The sequence below is a fragment of the Balaenoptera acutorostrata genome, chromosome 11 (genome assembly GCF_949987535.1).
Source record: "Balaenoptera acutorostrata chromosome 11, mBalAcu1.1, whole genome shotgun sequence".
Lineage (NCBI taxonomy): Eukaryota > Metazoa > Chordata > Mammalia > Artiodactyla > Balaenopteridae > Balaenoptera > Balaenoptera acutorostrata.
Window position 1 is genome coordinate 84,648,116 of NC_080074.1, and position 19,724 is coordinate 84,667,839.

Here is a 19,724-nt window from a genome sequence, read left to right on the forward strand (position 1 = left end):
CTTCTAAATGTGTTAGAAGATCTTATTCACACATAAACAATTGTTATGCTATTTATAAATGGAACTTATCTATTCATTAAAGCTTTTTTCCTCAAAGACCTAAGCAAATTATTTGGGGGTACATTTCACTTATCCTAGGTAATTAAAATTAAACCACAGGTCTTAAATAGTATGAGTAATTTAGAGTGACCTCTTTTAGTTAGTAAGTGACTAACTAACTAAAGTGACTAACTAACTAAGTGACTAACTCACTTAGCTAATAAGTGAGGTTTCTCTATGGAAAAGATTTTTATTGTTCACTGTAAGAGTATCAAAATAGAGAGGTCTTTGACTATTCTTATCAGGATCCCACAGGGAGATATTACCAAGGGAGATGGGGTAGGAGAGCAATCTCTTGGAACCTGAATCTGCTCACCTTTTATAAGTCTAAAATTCATTTTATTAGCTTTTCAAAAGGGGGAAAAGGGCAGTGCATACAGGAGGATTGATTCCACTAAATGAATTCACAAATGACTGATGTATAAACCACAGTGCCAACTGTCAGTTGCTAAGTAGATCTAAATCCTTGGGTCAGTTAGTGCATTTTCCCTGAAGGAAAATCTATATCAAAAGCTAACTTATGATTAGAAGATTGGTGTGGAGAGCTCAGGAAATTAGATGACACACATGACTTTCAGGGATATGGAATTCCTCCAGGAAAACTGGAATACTAATTTGTTTCATCTACCCTAGACTGCGGTGAGAGAAACTGTCAAATTCTTGTTCATTGACTCTCCGTTTGTTTAGGTTACATGCTTATCTTCTGTTAATAAAGCCTTTCTTCAAGTATGGTTCAATGTAATTGATTAGATTTTATTTTCCTTAGCTAAAATCATATTTTAATTGTGCCTTTCTAATACTCCATTTAAACCACTTGTGCTCAAATCCCTGTGCCTACATATTCCCAAAAATCCTTTTAGTTTTTTTCTACAACTGACTGATATCGTCCATTATTTCTGCATTCTTACATTCTGAGGCAATCTTCCCTCACACGTATTAATAACACTCATTATGTTGGTGGTTCTTTCTTTTGGCTGCAATAGCATTGCCAAATCCAGAAAAGAGCTCTTTCATAATATTTATTTGTGACTGTAACTCTCCTCGTTTATTTCTCCCCAAGTTTTCATGTTAAGATGTAATAAAAAACAAACTTCCTTTTCTTTCTTTTAGAATTAGCACTTCCTCTTCTTAAATCTCCCCCTTCCTCTTTCTCTGCCTTCTTCCTCATCATAGTGACTATTATCTTCAATTACAGATGTCACCACCATTTTTACCATTGGGAAGGAGTTCATAGTTGCACATGGTATTCTACTGGGCCCTACGAAGATTGTGTAGATCTTCTTAAGACCTTCTTGACTCAGTTATTTGGGGTCAGGCAGAAGTGCGATTCCTGTGTCACCATTACATTTCAGAGCCTCCATGGAAAACTGCTCCTTTGCTATCCATATCTTAGTATAACACCTGGATTTTCATGTTGAGCTGCATGGCAGAGATCAATGCAACAACACACTTTTTTTTCATTGTTTTAGTTAGTTTGTTCATTCATTTGTTCCTTCCCTCCCTCCCCCTCTATCTCCCTGTCTCTCCCATCTTTGCTCCCTCCCCCCTCTCTTTTCTTTTCTTTTCTTTCCTCCCTTCCTTCAGCAGCTTTATTGAGATATAATTCACATACCATAAGAGTTCTCATGTTTAGAATTACAAATCAGTGGTTTTTAGTATATTCACAGAGTTGTAAAACCATAACCACTATCTAATTTTAGAACAGTTTTTCCATCCCCAAAAGAAAGCCTGTATCCACTAGCAGCCCCTGGCAACCTGGATCTACTGTCTCTATGAATTTGCCTTTTCTGGACATTTCATAGGTGGAATCATGCAATATATGGCCTTTCTTTTATGGCTTCTTTCACTTAGCGTAATGTTTTCAAGGTGCATGCAGGTTGTACCATGTATCTGTACTTCATTCCTTTTCATGGCCAAATAATATTCCATTTGGTACATGTACCACATTTTGTTTATCCATCATTTGGATGATGGTTATTTCTACTTTCTGGCTTTTATAAGTAAAGCTGCTATGAACATTCAGTGCAAGTTTCTGTGGGGTCATATACTTTCATTTCTCCTGGGTAGATACCTAGAATTAGAATTGCTTGTTATATGTTTAACATTTTGAGGAACTGCCAAACTCTTCCTAAGTGGCTATACCATTTTGTGTTTCTCTAGCAATGTATGAGTGCTACAATTTCTCCACATCTTAACGCTTGCTATTGTCTGTGTCTTTGACTATAACCATCCTAGTACATTTTCCTAATTAGTAATGATATTGAGCACCTTTGCATGCACTTCTTGGCCATTTGTATGTCTTCTATGGAGAAATGTTGTCACATCCTTTCCTCAATATTTATTTATTTATTTATTTATTTGTTTGTTTGTTTATTTATTTATTTATGGCCATGTTGGGTCGGTCTTTGTTGCTGTGCGTGGGCTTTCTCTAGTTGCAGCGAGTGGGGGCTACTCTTCATTGTGGTGCACAGGCTTCTCATTGTGGTGGCTTCTCTTGTTGCAGAGCACGGGCTGTAGGTGTGTGGGCTTCAGTAGTTGTGGCACGCGGGCTCTGTAGTTGTGGTTCTTGGGCTCTAGAGTGCAGGCTCAGTAGTGGTGGCACACAGGATTAGTTGCTCCGTGGCATGTGGGATCTTCCTGGAGCAGGGATTGAACCCACGTCCCCTGCATTGGCAGGCAGATTCTTAAGCACTGCGCCACCAGCGAAGTCCCTCCTCAATTTTTAATTGGGTTATTTGTCTTTACAGCTATTCAGTTGTAAGTGTTCTTTATATATTCTGGATACAAGTCCCTTATCAGATATATAATTTACAAATATTTTCTCTCAGGCTGTTTTTTTTTTAATAGACACTTGTTAAAGAGAGTTTTAGATCCATAGCAAAATCCAGTGGAAGGTACAGAGGGTTCCCACATACCCCTGCCAGCACACAAGTACAGCCTACTGTCAACATCCCTCACCAGAGGGGTACATTTGTTACACTGGTAAACCTGCCTTGACACATCATTATCACCCAAAGTTCATAGTTTACATTAGGGTTCTCTCTCAGTGTTGTACCTTCTATCAGTTTGACAAAAGTATAATGATATGTATCCACCATTATAGGATCATACAGAATAGTTACACTGCCTTTAAATTCCTCTGTGTTTTTCCTATTCATCCCTCCCTCCCCCAATCCCTGGCAGTATATTCACAGTGTATTTTTATTGTGTCCATAATTTTGCTTTTTCCAAATATCATATTTGGAATCACACAGTATGTAGCTTTTTCACATTGGCTTCTTTCAAGATGCATTTAAGGTTTCTTTGTGTCTTTTCATAACTTGATGGCTCATTTATTTTTAGTGCTGAATAGCATTCCATTGTTTGGATGTCCCACAGTTTATTTACCTACTCACCTACTGAAAGATTTCTTGGTTGCTTCTAAGTTTTGGTAGTTATGAATAAAGCTGCTGTGCAAGTTTTTGTGTGGACATAGCTTTTCAGTTCATCTGGGTAAGTAACAAGGAGCATGATTGCTGAATCATATGGTATGGAGTGTGTTTTGTTTTGTGTAAAACCACTGAACTGTCTTCCACAGTGGCTGTACCATTTTGCATTCCCACCAGCAATGAATGAGAGTTCATGTTGCTCCACATCCTCGTCAGCATTTGGTGTTGTCAGTGTTTTGGATTTTGGCCATTCAATAGGTGTATGTGGTATCTCATTGTTTTGAGTGATACCTCATTAGAGAATTTGCTATTCCCTAATGACATTTGATGTTGAGCATCTTTTCATGTATATATTTACCACCTGTATGTCATCTTTGGTGAGGTGTCTGTTCAGGTCTTTTGCCCATTTAAAAATTGGAATATTTGTTTCATTATTATTGAATTTTAAGAATTCTTTGTATATTTTGGACACCAGTTCTTTATCAAATATGTCTTTTGCAACAGTTTTCTCCAAGTCTGTGGTTCATCTTCTCATTCTTTTGAGAGAGTCTTTCACAGAGCAGAAGAAACCCATTTTCATGAAAACCAGTTTATCAATTATTTCTTTCATGGAAATTGCCTTTGGTGTCATATTTTTCTTGTACATTACTATTTTTCTTCTAGTGTCCACACTCATTTCCCTTTCTTTCTCCTTCCCTCATTCCTACTTTCTCATTCCAGCTATTTCTCTTTCTTTAGACTCTTTCTCCCAACCCACTGTGAGAGTTGAAATATAGGAAATAAACAAAACTGTACAAAGGCTGTCTAAATTTCAGTAGGGAATAATTAAAGACTAATGTTTTCAAGACCCAAAGGAATCAATTCCAAGTTATAGTATTTCACTAGACTAGCCAGAGATATATTTGGAAGAAGTCTTTTTAGCTCACAGATGATCTATAAAGATCCTTCCCGAGCTTGAGATTCCATGAGCCTAAGCTGTTATGTTACCCAGGCAGCCTTCTTTCCCGACTTATTTGTCTGGCCAGACTAATCTCATTGGGTTATTTAAAGACATTTAGGTTTTCCTTTCTCAGGACGTGATGGTGTTTTTGCCCTTCAAAGACTGTTGTCTTTAGTTCACAGATTTCCATGCCCTCAACGCAGATCACTGTGAAATGGGTCTCCTGACCCATGAGAATTTTTTCAGAAGACCTAAAGAAGGTTCTTTTTTTAAAAATAAATTTATTTATTTTATTTATTTATTTCTGGCTGCATTGGGTCTTCGTTGCTGCGCGTGGGCTTTCTCCAGTTGTGGTGACTGGGCACTACTCTTCGTTGCGATGGGTGGGCTTCTCATTGCGGTGGCTTCTCATGTTGTGGAGCACGGGCTCTAGGCGTGTGGGCTTTGGTAGTTGTGGCACGCAGGCTCAGTAGTTGCGGCCCGAGGGCTCTAGAGCACAGGCTCAGTAGTTGTGGCACACAGGATTAGTTGCTCCACAGCATGTGGGATCTTCCTGGACCAGGGCTTGAACCCATGTCCCCTGCATTGGCAGGCAGATTCTTAACCACTGCGCCACCAGGGAAGGAGGTTCTTAACCATGAGTTCATGCCTGCCCTTTGAGGAGTGTCTCATTCAGTGCTTAAGGGCTGCAGACCAGGCTGCTGGCTTTGGTTAATTTGGACTGAGGCGTGGCTAGTTGAATTTGGGGTTGAGCATTCACTATAGCACCCACTGCTCCCCTTGCCTTCCTCTTCCCCCCTCCTTTTTCCCTTTTTATTCCCTCCTCTCCACCTCCTCTCCCTCTTCTTCCCTCCCCCTTTTTCTACTCTGGTCCTCCCCCCTCCATCCTCTTCCCTTCTCTCCTTCCCTCATCCTTCATCTCCTGTAGGTAACTGCACTCATGTCTTTGTTTAAAGGAAATAATGCTCATCTTCCTCTCTCTTAAATTTTTGTGGTAAGATTAGTGAGAACAGTCAAGGGAATTGTTTTGGTATTGTGAGAACTTTTGTATAAATTCAGAAGTGGAGTTTGCTTACTGCTTTTTCATTTCCTTCTTTCCTATTTCCCTATACTCACTTCTAGTGTATAGTAAGTTAAGTATACCTTTTTCTGATGAATGAACATAGTTCATATTTGCTGGTAAGAAACAATTGTTATGGGGGTTAAACCACCTGGGGAGAGTTTTCCAGACCCCTGTCTTCATATAAGTCTGAACTTAGATCTCTGCAGAAAACATATAAATCAAAGATGACAAGAGCTACCAGATACTGCTAGCCTATGTGAGATTTAGCAGATAGCAATCCTGTTCCTTCTTAAGAACACTGGCCGTTCCTCTGCCCATTCACAGTTAACTGGTGCTACCAATTTGTGCACCATTTACAGAAGACACCAGCATGAAACTGCAAGGGTTTACTGATCCAAGGAAAATGATTTTCACAGTCTTGGGATGGAGCTTCAAGTGAATGTTTTGGAATGATCAGGTGTAGTATTTCATTGTCATGGCAGCCTTTAAAGAAATGCTTGTCTTTGGATATGGATGGCTTTCATTTGCCTTTGAGCATCCCTTCCCACCTATTTTCTTTCAACTTCCTGTGATGGTACAATGACAATTTTTCTCTCTCATTTTAAAATTTAATTTGATTTAATAATTATATGTAAGTAATTATATTTATGTACTTTATTACCAAGCTTATATTACATTTGCTGTATCATGTTTTGGTTTTCTTATACATCAGATTCTTCCATGGGACACTGGAACTTGGGGAAGTTCGAGTGAAAATACATAATCATCAGTCTTGTGTTGTTTTCTGCTTAAAATGGTAGGAGTGTACTAGAAATACTGACTGCATTTCACATCATCCTGAAGGCTTCTATTCCATTTAATTTCACTTTATATGCCATTATAGTATGTTCTGGGATCTAATGGAATGAGCTGATGAACTGAATGGGAATGTTGCTGTTGATTCCCCTTCCCTCCAAGTTAATATCCCAATGATTTTTGGGAGTTAGGCAGGAACTCTGAAACACTTCCATGCTTACTCTTTAATTTATGAACTCTAGATGATTCAACACACTGCTTCTTCTCTGTGTTTGTTTTAAATGTGGAGTGGTCAAAATTACTACTGTGATAATAGGTTTAATACCAGGGAAGGGATCAGAACTATTGTGACTGTTAGTGCCTTGATAACTTGCCCAGGTCAAATCACCCCTCTGGAGTGTGTGACTTATAACCGTTAATAATAATTACCTGAAAGGCTCTCAGGCCTGATCTGCTCTTTCTGGATGATGTGAACTGGACCTCACTATAATCCAATGAAGAAATAAATGCAAATTTAAAACTTATCTTCCAATTAATTGGAGAGTTTAGTAAGAAACATATAAAAGTAAAAAACCTTGTACTTCCTCCACAGAGAGATGGAGATCTTCCAACTCCAAAGAAGAAACGCCAGGCAGGGGAGAAGATCATGTACACTTTGGTCTCAGTCCCACATGGAAATGACATTGCATCCCTTTTTGAACTGGATGCCACAACTCTTCAGAGAGCGGACTGCCTGGTCCCAAGGTAAAAAAAAATATGGTTAAACAATAGTGTTTCTCTGAATAATTTTACTGGCAGGTAAGGAATTAAAATCATAATCTTAGTATAATTTTTGTGATATCAAGAGAGCAAGCATAAGTGAAGAACAAGAGTTAAAAAAATCATTCCTCGGGCTTCCCTGGTGGCGCAGTGGTTGAGAATCTGCCTGCTAATGCAGGGGACACGGGTTCGAGCCCTGGTCTGGGAAGATCCCACATGCCACGGAGCAGCTGGGCCCGTGAGCCACAATTGCTGAGCCTGCGCGTCTGGAGCCTGTGCCCCGCGACGGGAGGGGCCGCGATAGAGAAAGGCCCGCGCACCGCGATGAAGAGCGGTCCCCGCACCGCGATGAAGAGTGGCCCCCGCTTGCCGCAACTGGAGAAAGCCCTCGCACGAACCGAAGACCCAACACAGCCAAAAATAAATAAATAAATAAATAAATAAATAAATAAGAAAATCCTTAAAAAAAAAAAAAAATCATTCCTCTTTTGTGAGTAGATTAACATAGTTTGTTTTATTCTTAAAAATTCAAATGTGCAGGACAAAAGAAATTCTGAAAAATTCATAAAAATTATTTATTCTTATTACTTATATGGCCTGTGGTTACTAAAGTAAAAAATGATCTAGAAGCATTTCCATTAATAGTCATGGCATTTATTTTTATTATGTCAAATTTCAAATTTCATTCACTCATCATCCACTTGTTCATTTATTTAGTCATTCGGTCAACAAATCTTTTTTAAAAAATTTATTTATTTTATTTATTTGGCTGCGTTGGTTCTTAGTTCAGCACTCCGGATCTTTGTTGTGGCATGTGGGATCTTTTGTTGTGGTGCACGGGCTCCTTGTTGCGGCACACGGGCTTCTCTCTAGTTGTGGCAGGGGCTGCAGAGCGCGGGCTCAGTAGTTGGCGGCAGGTGGGCTTAGTTGCCTCACCGCATATGGGATCTTAGTTCCCCGACCAGGGATCAAACCCGCGTCCCCTGCATTGGAAGGCAGATTCTTAAGCACTGGACCACCAGGGAAGTCCTTCCGTCAACAAACCTTTATTGAACATCAATTCCATTCCAGGCATTGCCCTTGGCATTGGGAAGAAAACCATGAGCAAACTGGTTATGAACTTAAATTCAAATGGGAGTGGGAGGCAATAAACAAATAAACATAAAATATAAGGTGAGGTAATAAGAACGCTTTGAAGAAAAATTTAAGAGTATGGGGAGTTCTATTATGAGACCTCTTGATTTAGGACATTTGAGAAAAGATCTGAATGATTTGAAGGGTCAAATCCTCTCCATGTGGGAGAAGTGTTTCAAGCAGCAGGAACACAAAGTGGAAGAATCTTGAGATTTACTAGGTTGCTGAAGGACCAGCTAAGAGACCAGTCAGCCCTCAGTGAGGGAGGGGAAAGGAGATTGTTAATGAGGGAGTCAGAACTTAATGTAAGAGAGTATTTTACATTCTTTCACTTGGATTTGATTACTTTAATTAAGATTTTTTTGTTTTGCCTAGAGCTGTCTACTTTCCAACAGTAGCACTCTGATGCGATCTCTAGATGCATAGAGGAGTTTTGCCCATATGTTCAGGTCTAGTGGAATGGTTCTAAATTGTCCTTGATCCAGCATGATTGTCTTGGCCTTGGGCAGATGGCAGTGGTTAGGCTGAAGGTACCTGCTCAAAATGCAGACATTATTGTGTAGGTTACTTTCAGGGGAGGTAAAAAGTTGCTGTACTAACACTGCCAAGAAACACTGCTCCTTGGACTTCCTGGGCTGTTTCATGGCTGTTCTCATTCATGAGAAATGTAGCTGAGTCCACGGCCATACCACCCTGAATGTGCCCAATCTTGTCTGATCTTGGAAGCTAAGCAGAGTCGGACCTGGTTTATACTTGGATGGGAGAAATGTAGCTGAATCTTGGCCTTATATGAGACATCTCTCACTCTGTTGTACCAATAGAAGCCTGTAAAGAAATCCCCTCTGAAGGTTTGGGCTGATGCAGGTCTTTGACCTTCTCTTCTGAGTATTGCATCTTAATAAATCCTTACTCTGACTATTCATTTTAGATTTTAACTCAGCGAGAATAGAGTCCTTCTGGAACTCTAACCAAGAAAGTTTGCTTAGGGAAATGATAGCAAGATCTTACTCTAATGTGACTAGACCCAAGACAAGCCCCTGAGCCTCACTTTCTATGGAAGGGTTCATCTATTACTGTTTCAGAACTGCTGAAGCCTTTCTCAGTATAGAACAGAATTTTGTATTAACATAGATTCATTTGTCATTAATTGTTTTAAAGCTAACACTAATTAACACTTAATAATGACTACTATTATAACTCTGGAGCGCTTGTTGTGTGCTAAGCACTATGTCAGCTTCTTTATAAATGTCTTATTTAATGCTGGCAGCTACTCTTACAGACCAGGAACTAAGGACTTAGAGCAGTGCTTTTCAAGTTGGCTCTAAACTGGAATCACCTGGGCAGCATTGCGCCCTCTCCATGCTCTGGCCACACCAAGACCAGTGAAATCAGAGTCTTGGGGGCAGGATGCAGGCTTTACTTTTAAAAATCAGTACCCAGGTGATTCCAATGCGGGGTCAAATACTTCTCATACTTTACACTCTATAATCAATGCTTCTCACACTTTAATCTGTACTGAACCACCTGCGGATCTGATGACAGCTCAGATTGTGATCTGCTTGGTCTAGGGTGGGGTCTGAGGTCTGCATCTCTAACAGACCCTCAGATAATGCTGATGCTCCTGGTTTGTGGACTAGACTTTTAAGTATCAAGGGCTTGGAGCAGTGGTTCCCAGTCTTTGGTGCACACTGGAATATCCGGGGATCTTTAAAAAGTACTGATGCCTCCTCTTACTCCCAGACATTCTGATTTAAATGGTATGCGGTGCAACTTGGGCAATAGGGTTGTAAAAGCTTTCCAGGTGATTCTAATGTGTAGCAAAGTTGGGGAACCACTGGCTCAGTGTGATTAGGTTGATTGATCCTTGTCAAGCTCATGAAGTGGAATTTGATCCTGGATTGTGTGAACTCAAAATCTGTACTCTTAACCACTATGCTACTATGCCTTCATATTTTAGACATTCAGATTATATCAAGGTTGTAACAATGGATTTATGTGGTGTGGGTCCTAAAGAGTTATTCATTTCCAGAATTCTTGGAAATTGCAGGTTATTATGCTCAAGTGTAGCCTCTTTAGTTTGGAACCCATCCATCTAGGTTGACTCCATAAGCAGCTATAGAAGGTCCAGGAGTAAGAATAGGGGGAACGACACAGAGCTGAATAAGCTATGGCCCCACTTTCCAGATGCTTAAAATATCAACACAATGGGGAAGATAACTGAGTCCAAATGACATCTCCTGTATAATTCCATGCAGAAGATAAGTGGTAATACAGAGGTATTTCAGGCTTGGACCTTTGCTGATTATTTGGACAAGGATTGGACCTTTGCTGTTTTAGATTTTTGAAACAATCTCTCTTTCTTTTTTTGCACTTAATTTATTTGAAACTTTGTTCACGTCTTGCTAAAGCATTCTAATATTTCGTTCCAAGTGTGATAGGTGGTATAGCAGGCACCTCTGTGCAGGGCAACAGAACATCTATTACAAACATACCGTGTTTCACAGTGCTTTCCCCTGGAAGAGCAGACTCTATACTTTCTGGCGGCACTTTTTTTTTAGTCTTGTGGGTATTATTTCCTCTAGAATATGTTCTTTTATTTTACCTGATAGTCGACAAGGTGGATCTTTGCGGGGGGCTCTTTTAGAAATACCACGAGAGGGACCAGGTGTGGGACTACCACTGCATTCACCAGAATGGTCAGTTACCCATTCTCTAGCTACTGCTAACAAAAATTGCTTGTAAGACATTTTATTCAGTGCATTAACTCAATCTCTATTTTATCTACTTTTATGAATGAGAAGAATCATGATGTTTGAGAATGAATCTCTTTCCCTGAAGTCCTTGGCGTTTTATTTGATTTTCTCTTATTGGCCTTAATGCTTTCTGCCTCAAGTTATATGATTTATTTATCTTATCTTTCCTACTGAACTTTCAGCAACTTGAAGGCAGAGAACTTACCTCAGTGGTTTTCTTTTAATAGATACTTTATCCATTTTGTTAAAGAAATAATGATAATAGATTCACTAAAAATGATAATATTTGAGCTGGATGAAGCTCTAGCTGTCCTTTCTTATGCACTGTCTCTCAGTTCACATATAGTTGATTCTTATTATTTCTGGAACATGAATTAGCAAATATTGACCCATTGCTTCTAAGGGAAATGCAGAGTTAGGTTCCTGCAAGCCTCTGGGCACAATATTTTTGTCAATCAATCAATACTCAACCTTGTCTTATATGTGTTTTTGTTTAAAGACACCTTATTTAATATATATTGTTTCATTAGCGTTGAATTCACGGCCATCACCACTATAACTCATGCCTGAATGAAGCATCTCTGAGTTATTTTCTCTGTAATGCGCATCACATCCTTGCTCTATAGGAACACAAGACAGCACTTCCGCACTATGCTTAGGACTGTTTTAAACAATGAATTCACTGACAATAGACGGTGAAAAACATGGCACCAAACAGACCACAAAAAGACACTTGTTGACAGTATGAGAAAACAAGAAACAAGAAGGAAGAACAAGAAACAAGAAGGAAGAACAAGAAACAAGAAGGAAGAGCATCGCTTTGTTCAGCCTCACTGGGAATGTGAGTGGCAGGGAATCAAATTTTTTGCCACTCCGTGCATGTCTGAGAATGACTTCCAAAGTGGCCCAAGTATTGATTTTGGGGTCACGGATAAATTTTTGTGAGTAGGCAAATTCACAGGTATGGAATCTGCGACTAACGAGGATCGACCGCGCTGTGTACTTTTACGTGCAGATGATTAAACCACAAAAGGAACTACAATCAGACGGCAGTTTTAACTCAGATGGTTCCACAGTCAGTGCTTCTTACCTTAGTATGCATCACAATTGCCTGGAAAGGCTGGTAAAATCCTGTTGGATCTCACCCTCAGAGTTTCTGATTCAGTGGACTGGGGTGAAGCCTCAGAATTTGCATTTCTAACTAGTTCTCAGGTGATGCTGAGGTTGCTGGTCCAGGGACCAGATTTTGAGAACCACTGGTTGATGTAATAATGCTGCATGCTTTGAAATAGCCTGTAGTTCAGACATTCCCCTTAAACCAGACTGATCTACGCTTGAGTCAGTTACTAGTCTAAAAATATATTTATATTCATATCATGTATGAAACTGGTGAATATGTTGATATGCAAGTGTGCTAATTTTTTATAATCTGTGTTTTTAATACTCTTTTGCTTTTAGGAATTCATACGTTCGGTTAAGACATTTATGTACAAACACGTGGGTAACCAGTACTAGCATCCCCATAGACACAGATGAAGAGAGGCCTGTTATGTTGAAGGTAAATGTTGCTGAGAATGGTTTACTTTTCAGCCAAATGTTGTGTGAATAGGATTAGGGGGTGACTGACATGTTCATACAGTTGAGCTTCACCAGTATTAGAGATTATTGCAATTAATTTCATAAAGCACTCGTGCCTACCAGTTGCTTTAGGTAGCTGAATTTAGAGGCTTGACGGCAGCCAGGCTGTGATTCAGGAAGATGCTGCAGAGATACCAAAAGAGTGGGAGCAGAAAATAGAAAGGGAAGAAGATTCTAGGAGGGCATTTCCTCTCCTCTGTTGAAACTGAAGCAAAGAGCATGTGTGAAAAGGATACATTTCTAGTCTGGCTTTGAGAACAAGGCAGGAAATGGGCACGGAAAATCTGTGTCCCTACAGCCTTTCATAGTGGACGATGCATGTAGGAATTACTGTGTTTGGATTCTCTACTCCTGTTTTGTATCTCTTAAACAGTACTAAGATGTCTTAGTAGTTGAAGAATATTGCATATTTAGTAAAACAACTAATCTTAGTGGAAAAACGCATTGCAGATTGGAACTTGCCAAACAAAAGAAGATAAAGAAGCTTTTGCCATTGTGTCTGTCCCGCTGTCTGAGGTCCGAGACTTAGACTTCGCCAATGACGCAAATAAAGTGCTGGCGACCACAGTTAAAAAGCTGGAAAACGGCACAATAACTCAGAATGAAAGGAGGTTAGTGACTTTTAAAATGACTTTTAAATCATAGAGTCAGTTGTCAACTCTTGCAATAGACCTCAGGTGAATGAATGACTCTAAGGGAATATGTAGAATGGTCTCCATAGCAGCACACCTGCTTCTGAATGAGCAGATCCCCGGTGAGTGAATGAAAATGGTGACATTAAAATCTGGTGGAATATTTACTTTTTCCATTTTAGCTTGGCTTGAACACAGTTGTTTTTAGTTACTTTCTGGTCTTTCCTTTTTAAATGTTTCATAAGAGATGCCTTTTGCTGCACTTGATTTGATATTTGAGTTGGGAGTTCTAAAGGTCCTAAAAGAGGTTTTATGTTTTTCTGTTCTTATTTATTCAAGATACATTTCTCTGCTCAAGTACCACAAAACAAGCATGTTATATAATACCAGCAAACAATCTGCAAAGTGTACCTCTCTGCCCTTGTAACTCCCTCAGAGAAACTGGATCTTTGATTCTTCACCTCTGGTTTTGGAAATAAGTGAGACAGAGAATGATACTGATAGCTATCAATCATTTCATCTCTAATTTATGTTGGTACCATGTTAGGCACCGTAAATATATTTCTCTAGTCCTTCAAACAGCCCTGAGATGGACATTACTCCCATCTTACATAAAGGAAAATTGAAAGGTTAAGCAAATTAGGTAAGGTCATACAGTAAGCGGGGGATTTAATCATGTGTGGTTTTAAAGTCCATAGGTTTCCAACACACCAGAGCACAAGCATTCTCTGTATTTCTCCACTTCATGGTTTGCTATATACCTTTCAGTTTGAATAAGAAAAAGCTATTTACCTATTTCCCAGGCATGCATACGTTGGAACTCTCATACACAGCTGGTGAGATAATAATTGGTGTAAGCACTTTGGGAGATAGTTTGACAGTAATGAGCAAAGTTAAAGAAGCAATCTCTCCTCATGTAAGTGGAATCATGTAGTGTTTGCCCTTCTGTGACTGGCTCATTTCACTAAGCATAATGTCCTCCAGTTTTATCCACATTGTCACATGTGACAGGATTTCCTTATTTTTTAAAGTTGAATAATATTCTTAGGACAGTTTTGTTGTGCAGACTGTCAAGATGATGAATGAAATAGGTGTGTACAGATGGGGAGGGAGGGTGCAGATTGCTGACATTAAAGTATTGACCTCCACATTTTGGTTCTCCTAATATCACAGCTGTGGGGAGTCAGAACCGAGAGAACGGCCGACCGCATGATTTGGTTCATTTTCTTAACTGCATATGTAATCTTCGGATGATAATAAAATAGATTGTAGAAAAACTGAAAAAAAGTTGAATAATATTCTATCATAGGTGTATATTGCATTTTCTTTATGCATTCATCCATTGATGGACATTTTGTTTCCCTCTTTGGCTGTTGTTAATAACGTTGCAAAATAGTCTAACTCATAGAAACAGAGACTAGACTGGGTTGCCAGGGGCTGGGGGGAGGGAGAAATGAGGAGTTCCTGTTTAATGGGTATGAAGTTTCATTTATACAGGATGAAGATCGGCTGTACAACATCGTGCCTGTAGTTAACAGTACTGTATTACGCACATAAAAATTTAAAACAGTAGATCTCATGTGTTCCTAACACACATGCATGCCTGCACACACACACACACACACACAAAAACACACAGAAGCAAATAGTCCATGACTTACCAATTCTGCTCCTAGGCTGAACATTCTTGAACATCTGTCCAAAAGAAGTTCCTATATGTGTGTACCAGGACACATTTAAGAATGTTCAGCCTTAGTCTGAATAACCCCAAACTGAAAACTGTTAAATGCCCATCACCAGTTGAATAGGTGAATACAGTTTTGGTATCGTCATATGGCGGAATACATATAAAACAATGAAAATACATGACCTACATCTATGTATAACTACATGGATAAATCTAATAAACTTTCGATTGAGTGAGAACAAGACACGAATGTATTCACCATAAGATTATTTGTAAAGTTCAAAATCAAGCAAAATTAAACTCTTTGGGGTTTAAGAAATTGGCAGAACTATAAAGAAACGCAAGGAAAGAATTGTCACAAAAATCAGGATGGTGTTCTTGGGGGGAGGGATTTGTGGACACTTTTTCAATGTTCCACTTCCTACTCTGTGTGGTGGCTTGATAGGGTTCACATGGTAAGCATTCCGTAACGAAACACATATGTTTTATGAACTTTTAGATCTCTGTCTTACAATACAAAGGAACAGAAAAATCCAAGTTGCTTCCTTCCAACCCTATCAATAGAAAAAGTCATAAATATGCAAACAAATGGAAGTTTTTTCTCAGCTTCCTCTGTTCTTACCTCTGTTTTCCCCCCTAACAAACCTGCATTTGAAAACCACTCTTGTGTATGCAATCGACCTCCAACCCCGTCGGGTGAAATGAATAAAGGCCACAAGCTGAAGCAACTGTTCCCCTGTTCTGGACGACAGATAATTAAATATCAGAACTAAATTATGACAGGCAATGGAATCCCATGTGTAGATACCACTTTTTTTATGTCTGTTATTTAGCTATTAACTCTGCTTTTGATGAATCTGTTTCTTTGTCTCTGTCATTGTCACATACGCACAGAAATTTCCTCAGCCTCGCTAAAAAGTCTCCCTTGCTAAGTATTAAGGTGTTCCTTGAAGAAAAGGACAAATAAAGATTGATTATGAGCACTCCACCATTGCCGACTGTAACTCTTCTTCAGTTACTGCCAGAGAGAATCTTAACCTCTCGAGATGATTCTCAGGAAGGTGGTAGACCAGGACTGACCAGGGATCCTGCATTTTTATTCCCCCGCTATTTTAGAGTGAAAAACATTGTAGCAAAAAGAAGGTCTTGCCTGAGAAATAGGAAGTTGCAATGATTGATCTTCATTTAGTAATTTCCGAAAAGCCACCTCCCATCAAAACTCATTCAAAGCTGCCTGTCTGTACAGGGGAGCTTACAGGCTTAGTTGAATGTGTTTATATTATTTTCTCAGTTTTATAATTTGATATAAAATTCTTTCTGAAAATTCCACACAACTCTGACTCCCCCCACCCCTCCCCAGAGAATGAAGTTATTATTAGAGATTCTTTTACTCAAAACCATGAAGAATGATACAAGGTCAAAGGGAACATGTTAGAATATAGGAGATCTGTCTGAAAATGCCTGTATTGTTGCAACCCTCCCTCCCCCACCTCCGCTCCCCTTTCATTCACCCCAGGAGTGGGCTCCGGAGGCACAGCTCCTGTGTTCTGCTCCAAGATCCTCAACCGCAGATATTTTTTTCGTGGAATTTTCTTCTGCATAGCTGCACCAACAAAATAGACAGTATTGGGAACACATTGGGGTGGGAGAGGAGAGAGGATGGAGGGGGGGTAACTCCATTCAGAGCTGGAGGCGGTGACACATGCACCACGTTTTACCTCTGAGGGTACAGAAAAAGAGGTGGGGTTCCTCTGCTGCCTTTACAGTTCAGTGTCCATTTGCTTTCAGTGTTACTGAACTCCTGGTCCATGCCAGGCACTGGGCACTGCAGCGTGTGTACACACAGTGCCAATGCAGTGGTGAACAGCCCAGACCCCAGCCAAGTCTTTCTGCAATTTGGGGGCTTGAGCACTGGTTCGAATTCCTCGTGGTAGGAGCTCAGGATCTGGAGCAGGGGTCATCCAACATGTGATCACCAGATCAGATGTCCTTCTGATTCAAAGTTAATATTTTCCTATAGCAGCATCACCTCCCCTTGAATTTTTATTTGCCTGATACTACTATCTTGACAACAGCTAACTTTTGTTTAGTGTTTGACTAGATGTCTTTTTTTCAATATCCAATATCCATTTGTTTCAGATTTCCCGGTCATTTTGTTTTGTTAATGTCTCTTGTGAGCGGCTGAGAGCTGGATTTTTAAAATCTAATCTGATAGTCTATTTGAATTTGCTAAAGTTTAATTACTTTGCATTTATTAAATAATGTGTTTGGACTTAATACCTATGGGTATCTTATTTTGTTATTTTCTTTCTTTGGTGTAGCTTTTTTTTCTTTTCCTCCACTTCTTTCTTGCTTTCTGTTAGATTGATGAAGTTTTTATTTTCTCCCTATTTTTCCTTTTCTTCTACTGGTTTAAAAGCTATAGATCATATTTCTGTTCTTTCGCAAGTGCCCTTATGTTCTTGTCATACATTTCAACTATATATTCTTTCTTACAAAACTTGAAGATATTATATATTTCCTTCTCTCATGGGAGAAAAATGCCTCAGAATGCTTTAATTATACACTGACATTCTACCTCCCATCTTTTTTTCGAATAGTTGTCTAGAACCATAGTTCTGTGTTTATTCTTTAAATTACTTGTGACACATAAATTATGATGTATCACTTTTTATTACTGAAAATCCAGTTCCTAAAAATTTCTTTTAGTTATTAATTATATTTCTTAAGGTATTTTACCTCTTGTTCTGCTTGCTTTTATTTCTTGCATCTCACTCCTCTCTGGGTTCACTTTTCTTCTTGCTGAAATTTGTTCTTTAGTCTATTCAATGAGGTTATAAATCTTATTAATCTTTATGTATGTGAGAATGTCTTTATTTTTCCTCCTCTCTTAAGTGATACTTTATGTATGGAATGCTAGCTTGACAATTCTTTTTTTTAGTATTTTAAAGTTATAATTTAATTATTTTTTATTATCTCTTGTTGCCATTAAGAATTGTTATTCTTTATTGGCATTTTTCTTTACTTTCTGATAATTTTGTAGATATTTTCCTTTGTCTTTGATGTCCTAAAGTTTCACTACAATGTGTTTACAAGTAACTTTTATATTTGTTTTTCCCACTTGACATTTAGGGTATGCTTTTGATCAGAATACTTAAGTCTTCCTTCAATCCTGGAAAATTTTCAGCCATTTTCCTTCAGGTATTACTTCTTTGTCTTTTCCTCTTATCTCTCTTCTGGAACTCCTATTAGGTGTTTGTTGGATCCTCTTAATTCATCTTCTTTATCTCTTAACTTTCCTTTTATAATTTGCCTTTTAGAATCTGTGCTGCTTTCTGGATCGATTTTTTTAATACTGTCTATATTGTAAGTCACTACTTTTTCTTAGAATGTGTGTATAATAGTTTACCTTCATGAATTATATTTTTATTTAAATGATTATAATTTTATTTCTCAGATTTCTATTGATTCTTTTGCATAGCCACCTTTTCTTCATTTGTATCTGCCCTCTTTTATATATGTTGTCTTTTTTGGTATATAGTTATTTTCTTTATCTCTTTGAGGGTTGGAAACACTTATTTAAAAGTTATTTTGAAATTGATCTGTTACTTGCATTTTGTTGGTAACGAATTGGCCTCCTGAATTTTTAGTATGATGGTTGGCCTTCTTAATGTCAGTTTTTCTCATGTGCTTTGGAATTTAAATATGCAGGCTCTTCTTGGATGGGTGATTTTTGCTTATCCTCTCTCTACATTCACTCATCTTTTTTATTAATTTTATGGTTGCCTCCACCTGGCTTGCCTCAACAAGTCTGGAGCCAGATCTAATATTGAGGGCTGAGAGTTCATGTCTTATGGTAATTTGAGGCTTTAGCCATTGAGATCACAGGTGGGTATGTCCAGTCCTGTCTGTGTGCTTCCTCTCTTTCCTCCTACCACTCACTGTACTAGGCCCAAACAGGGATCACCACATTTTTAAGGTTCCTTTAAGAGATGGAGAAGCCCTGCTTTAGTCTCTGCTTTCTTGTCTTTAGTTTAATTCCTTATCACATGCTTTCAGTCCCTATTATCTTGCCAGTACTGAATATTATCCTTGCTCATCACTGTCTTTCTTATTTTATTCCTGATCCACAAAGCTTTTTATTATGGTTTTAGGTATGTCTTTTTAAAAAATATATTTTGTCTCTCATTGCTGCATATGATAAAGTCACAAAAATTTTTTAGTAAAAGCAGATTAATAAGATTGAATGAGTTAGTAGGACCTAACCATCTCCCAGTATAGAATTGTAATTTGATCTAAACTGAAAAAACCCAGTTTTGTCTGCTACAGGTGGGATGCTTGAGGTGAAAAGACAAAAGAATAAGGTTTCAACAGTTTCGGAGGTCAAAAGAGAAGACTAGTTTTCTTGGCTATCATTGCCTCAACATCAAGGGAGGTGGGCTCTGCAAATAAGGTTAATGTACAGTGATCCTCAGTCAAGACTGTTAATTTTCTTCATCATCACTCCATTAACTATGACCAATTTTTAGGCCATTTGGAGGAGTTTGAAGCAGAGTCATTTGTAGTTGCTCCCAAAGTTGCCCTTTCTTAGAGTCTAAATATCTGAATACAATATCCTCAAAACAGCAAGAGAAAAAGAACACTAATACTTTTAAAAAGAAAATGCAGATATATTTCTGCTCGGACTGGACTTGTAGATTGAGCCACTAAGGTTCAACTCAATTTCAGTTTGTTGAAGAAATCTGAGCTCAAAATAAACGTTTTATTATTTCTTTTAAGAATAACAGAATGATATA

General features: G+C 38.6%; 1 protein-coding gene across 3 annotated transcripts in view; it reads left to right on the forward strand.

Annotated features, from left to right (window-relative positions):
- The window catches only part of ITPR2 (inositol 1,4,5-trisphosphate receptor type 2), a 521,140-nt gene that overhangs the window by 134,004 nt on the left and 367,412 nt on the right, over nt 1-19,724 (forward strand). For all 3 annotated transcript variants that reach the window (XM_057555894.1, XM_007194868.3, XM_007194867.3), the window contains exons 11-13: nt 6,918-7,069; nt 12,430-12,529; nt 13,060-13,220. In XM_057555894.1, coding sequence (XP_057411877.1) covers nt 6,918-7,069; nt 12,430-12,529; nt 13,060-13,220 — 413 coding nt within the window. The remainder of the gene's footprint in view (nt 1-6,917; nt 7,070-12,429; nt 12,530-13,059; nt 13,221-19,724) is intronic.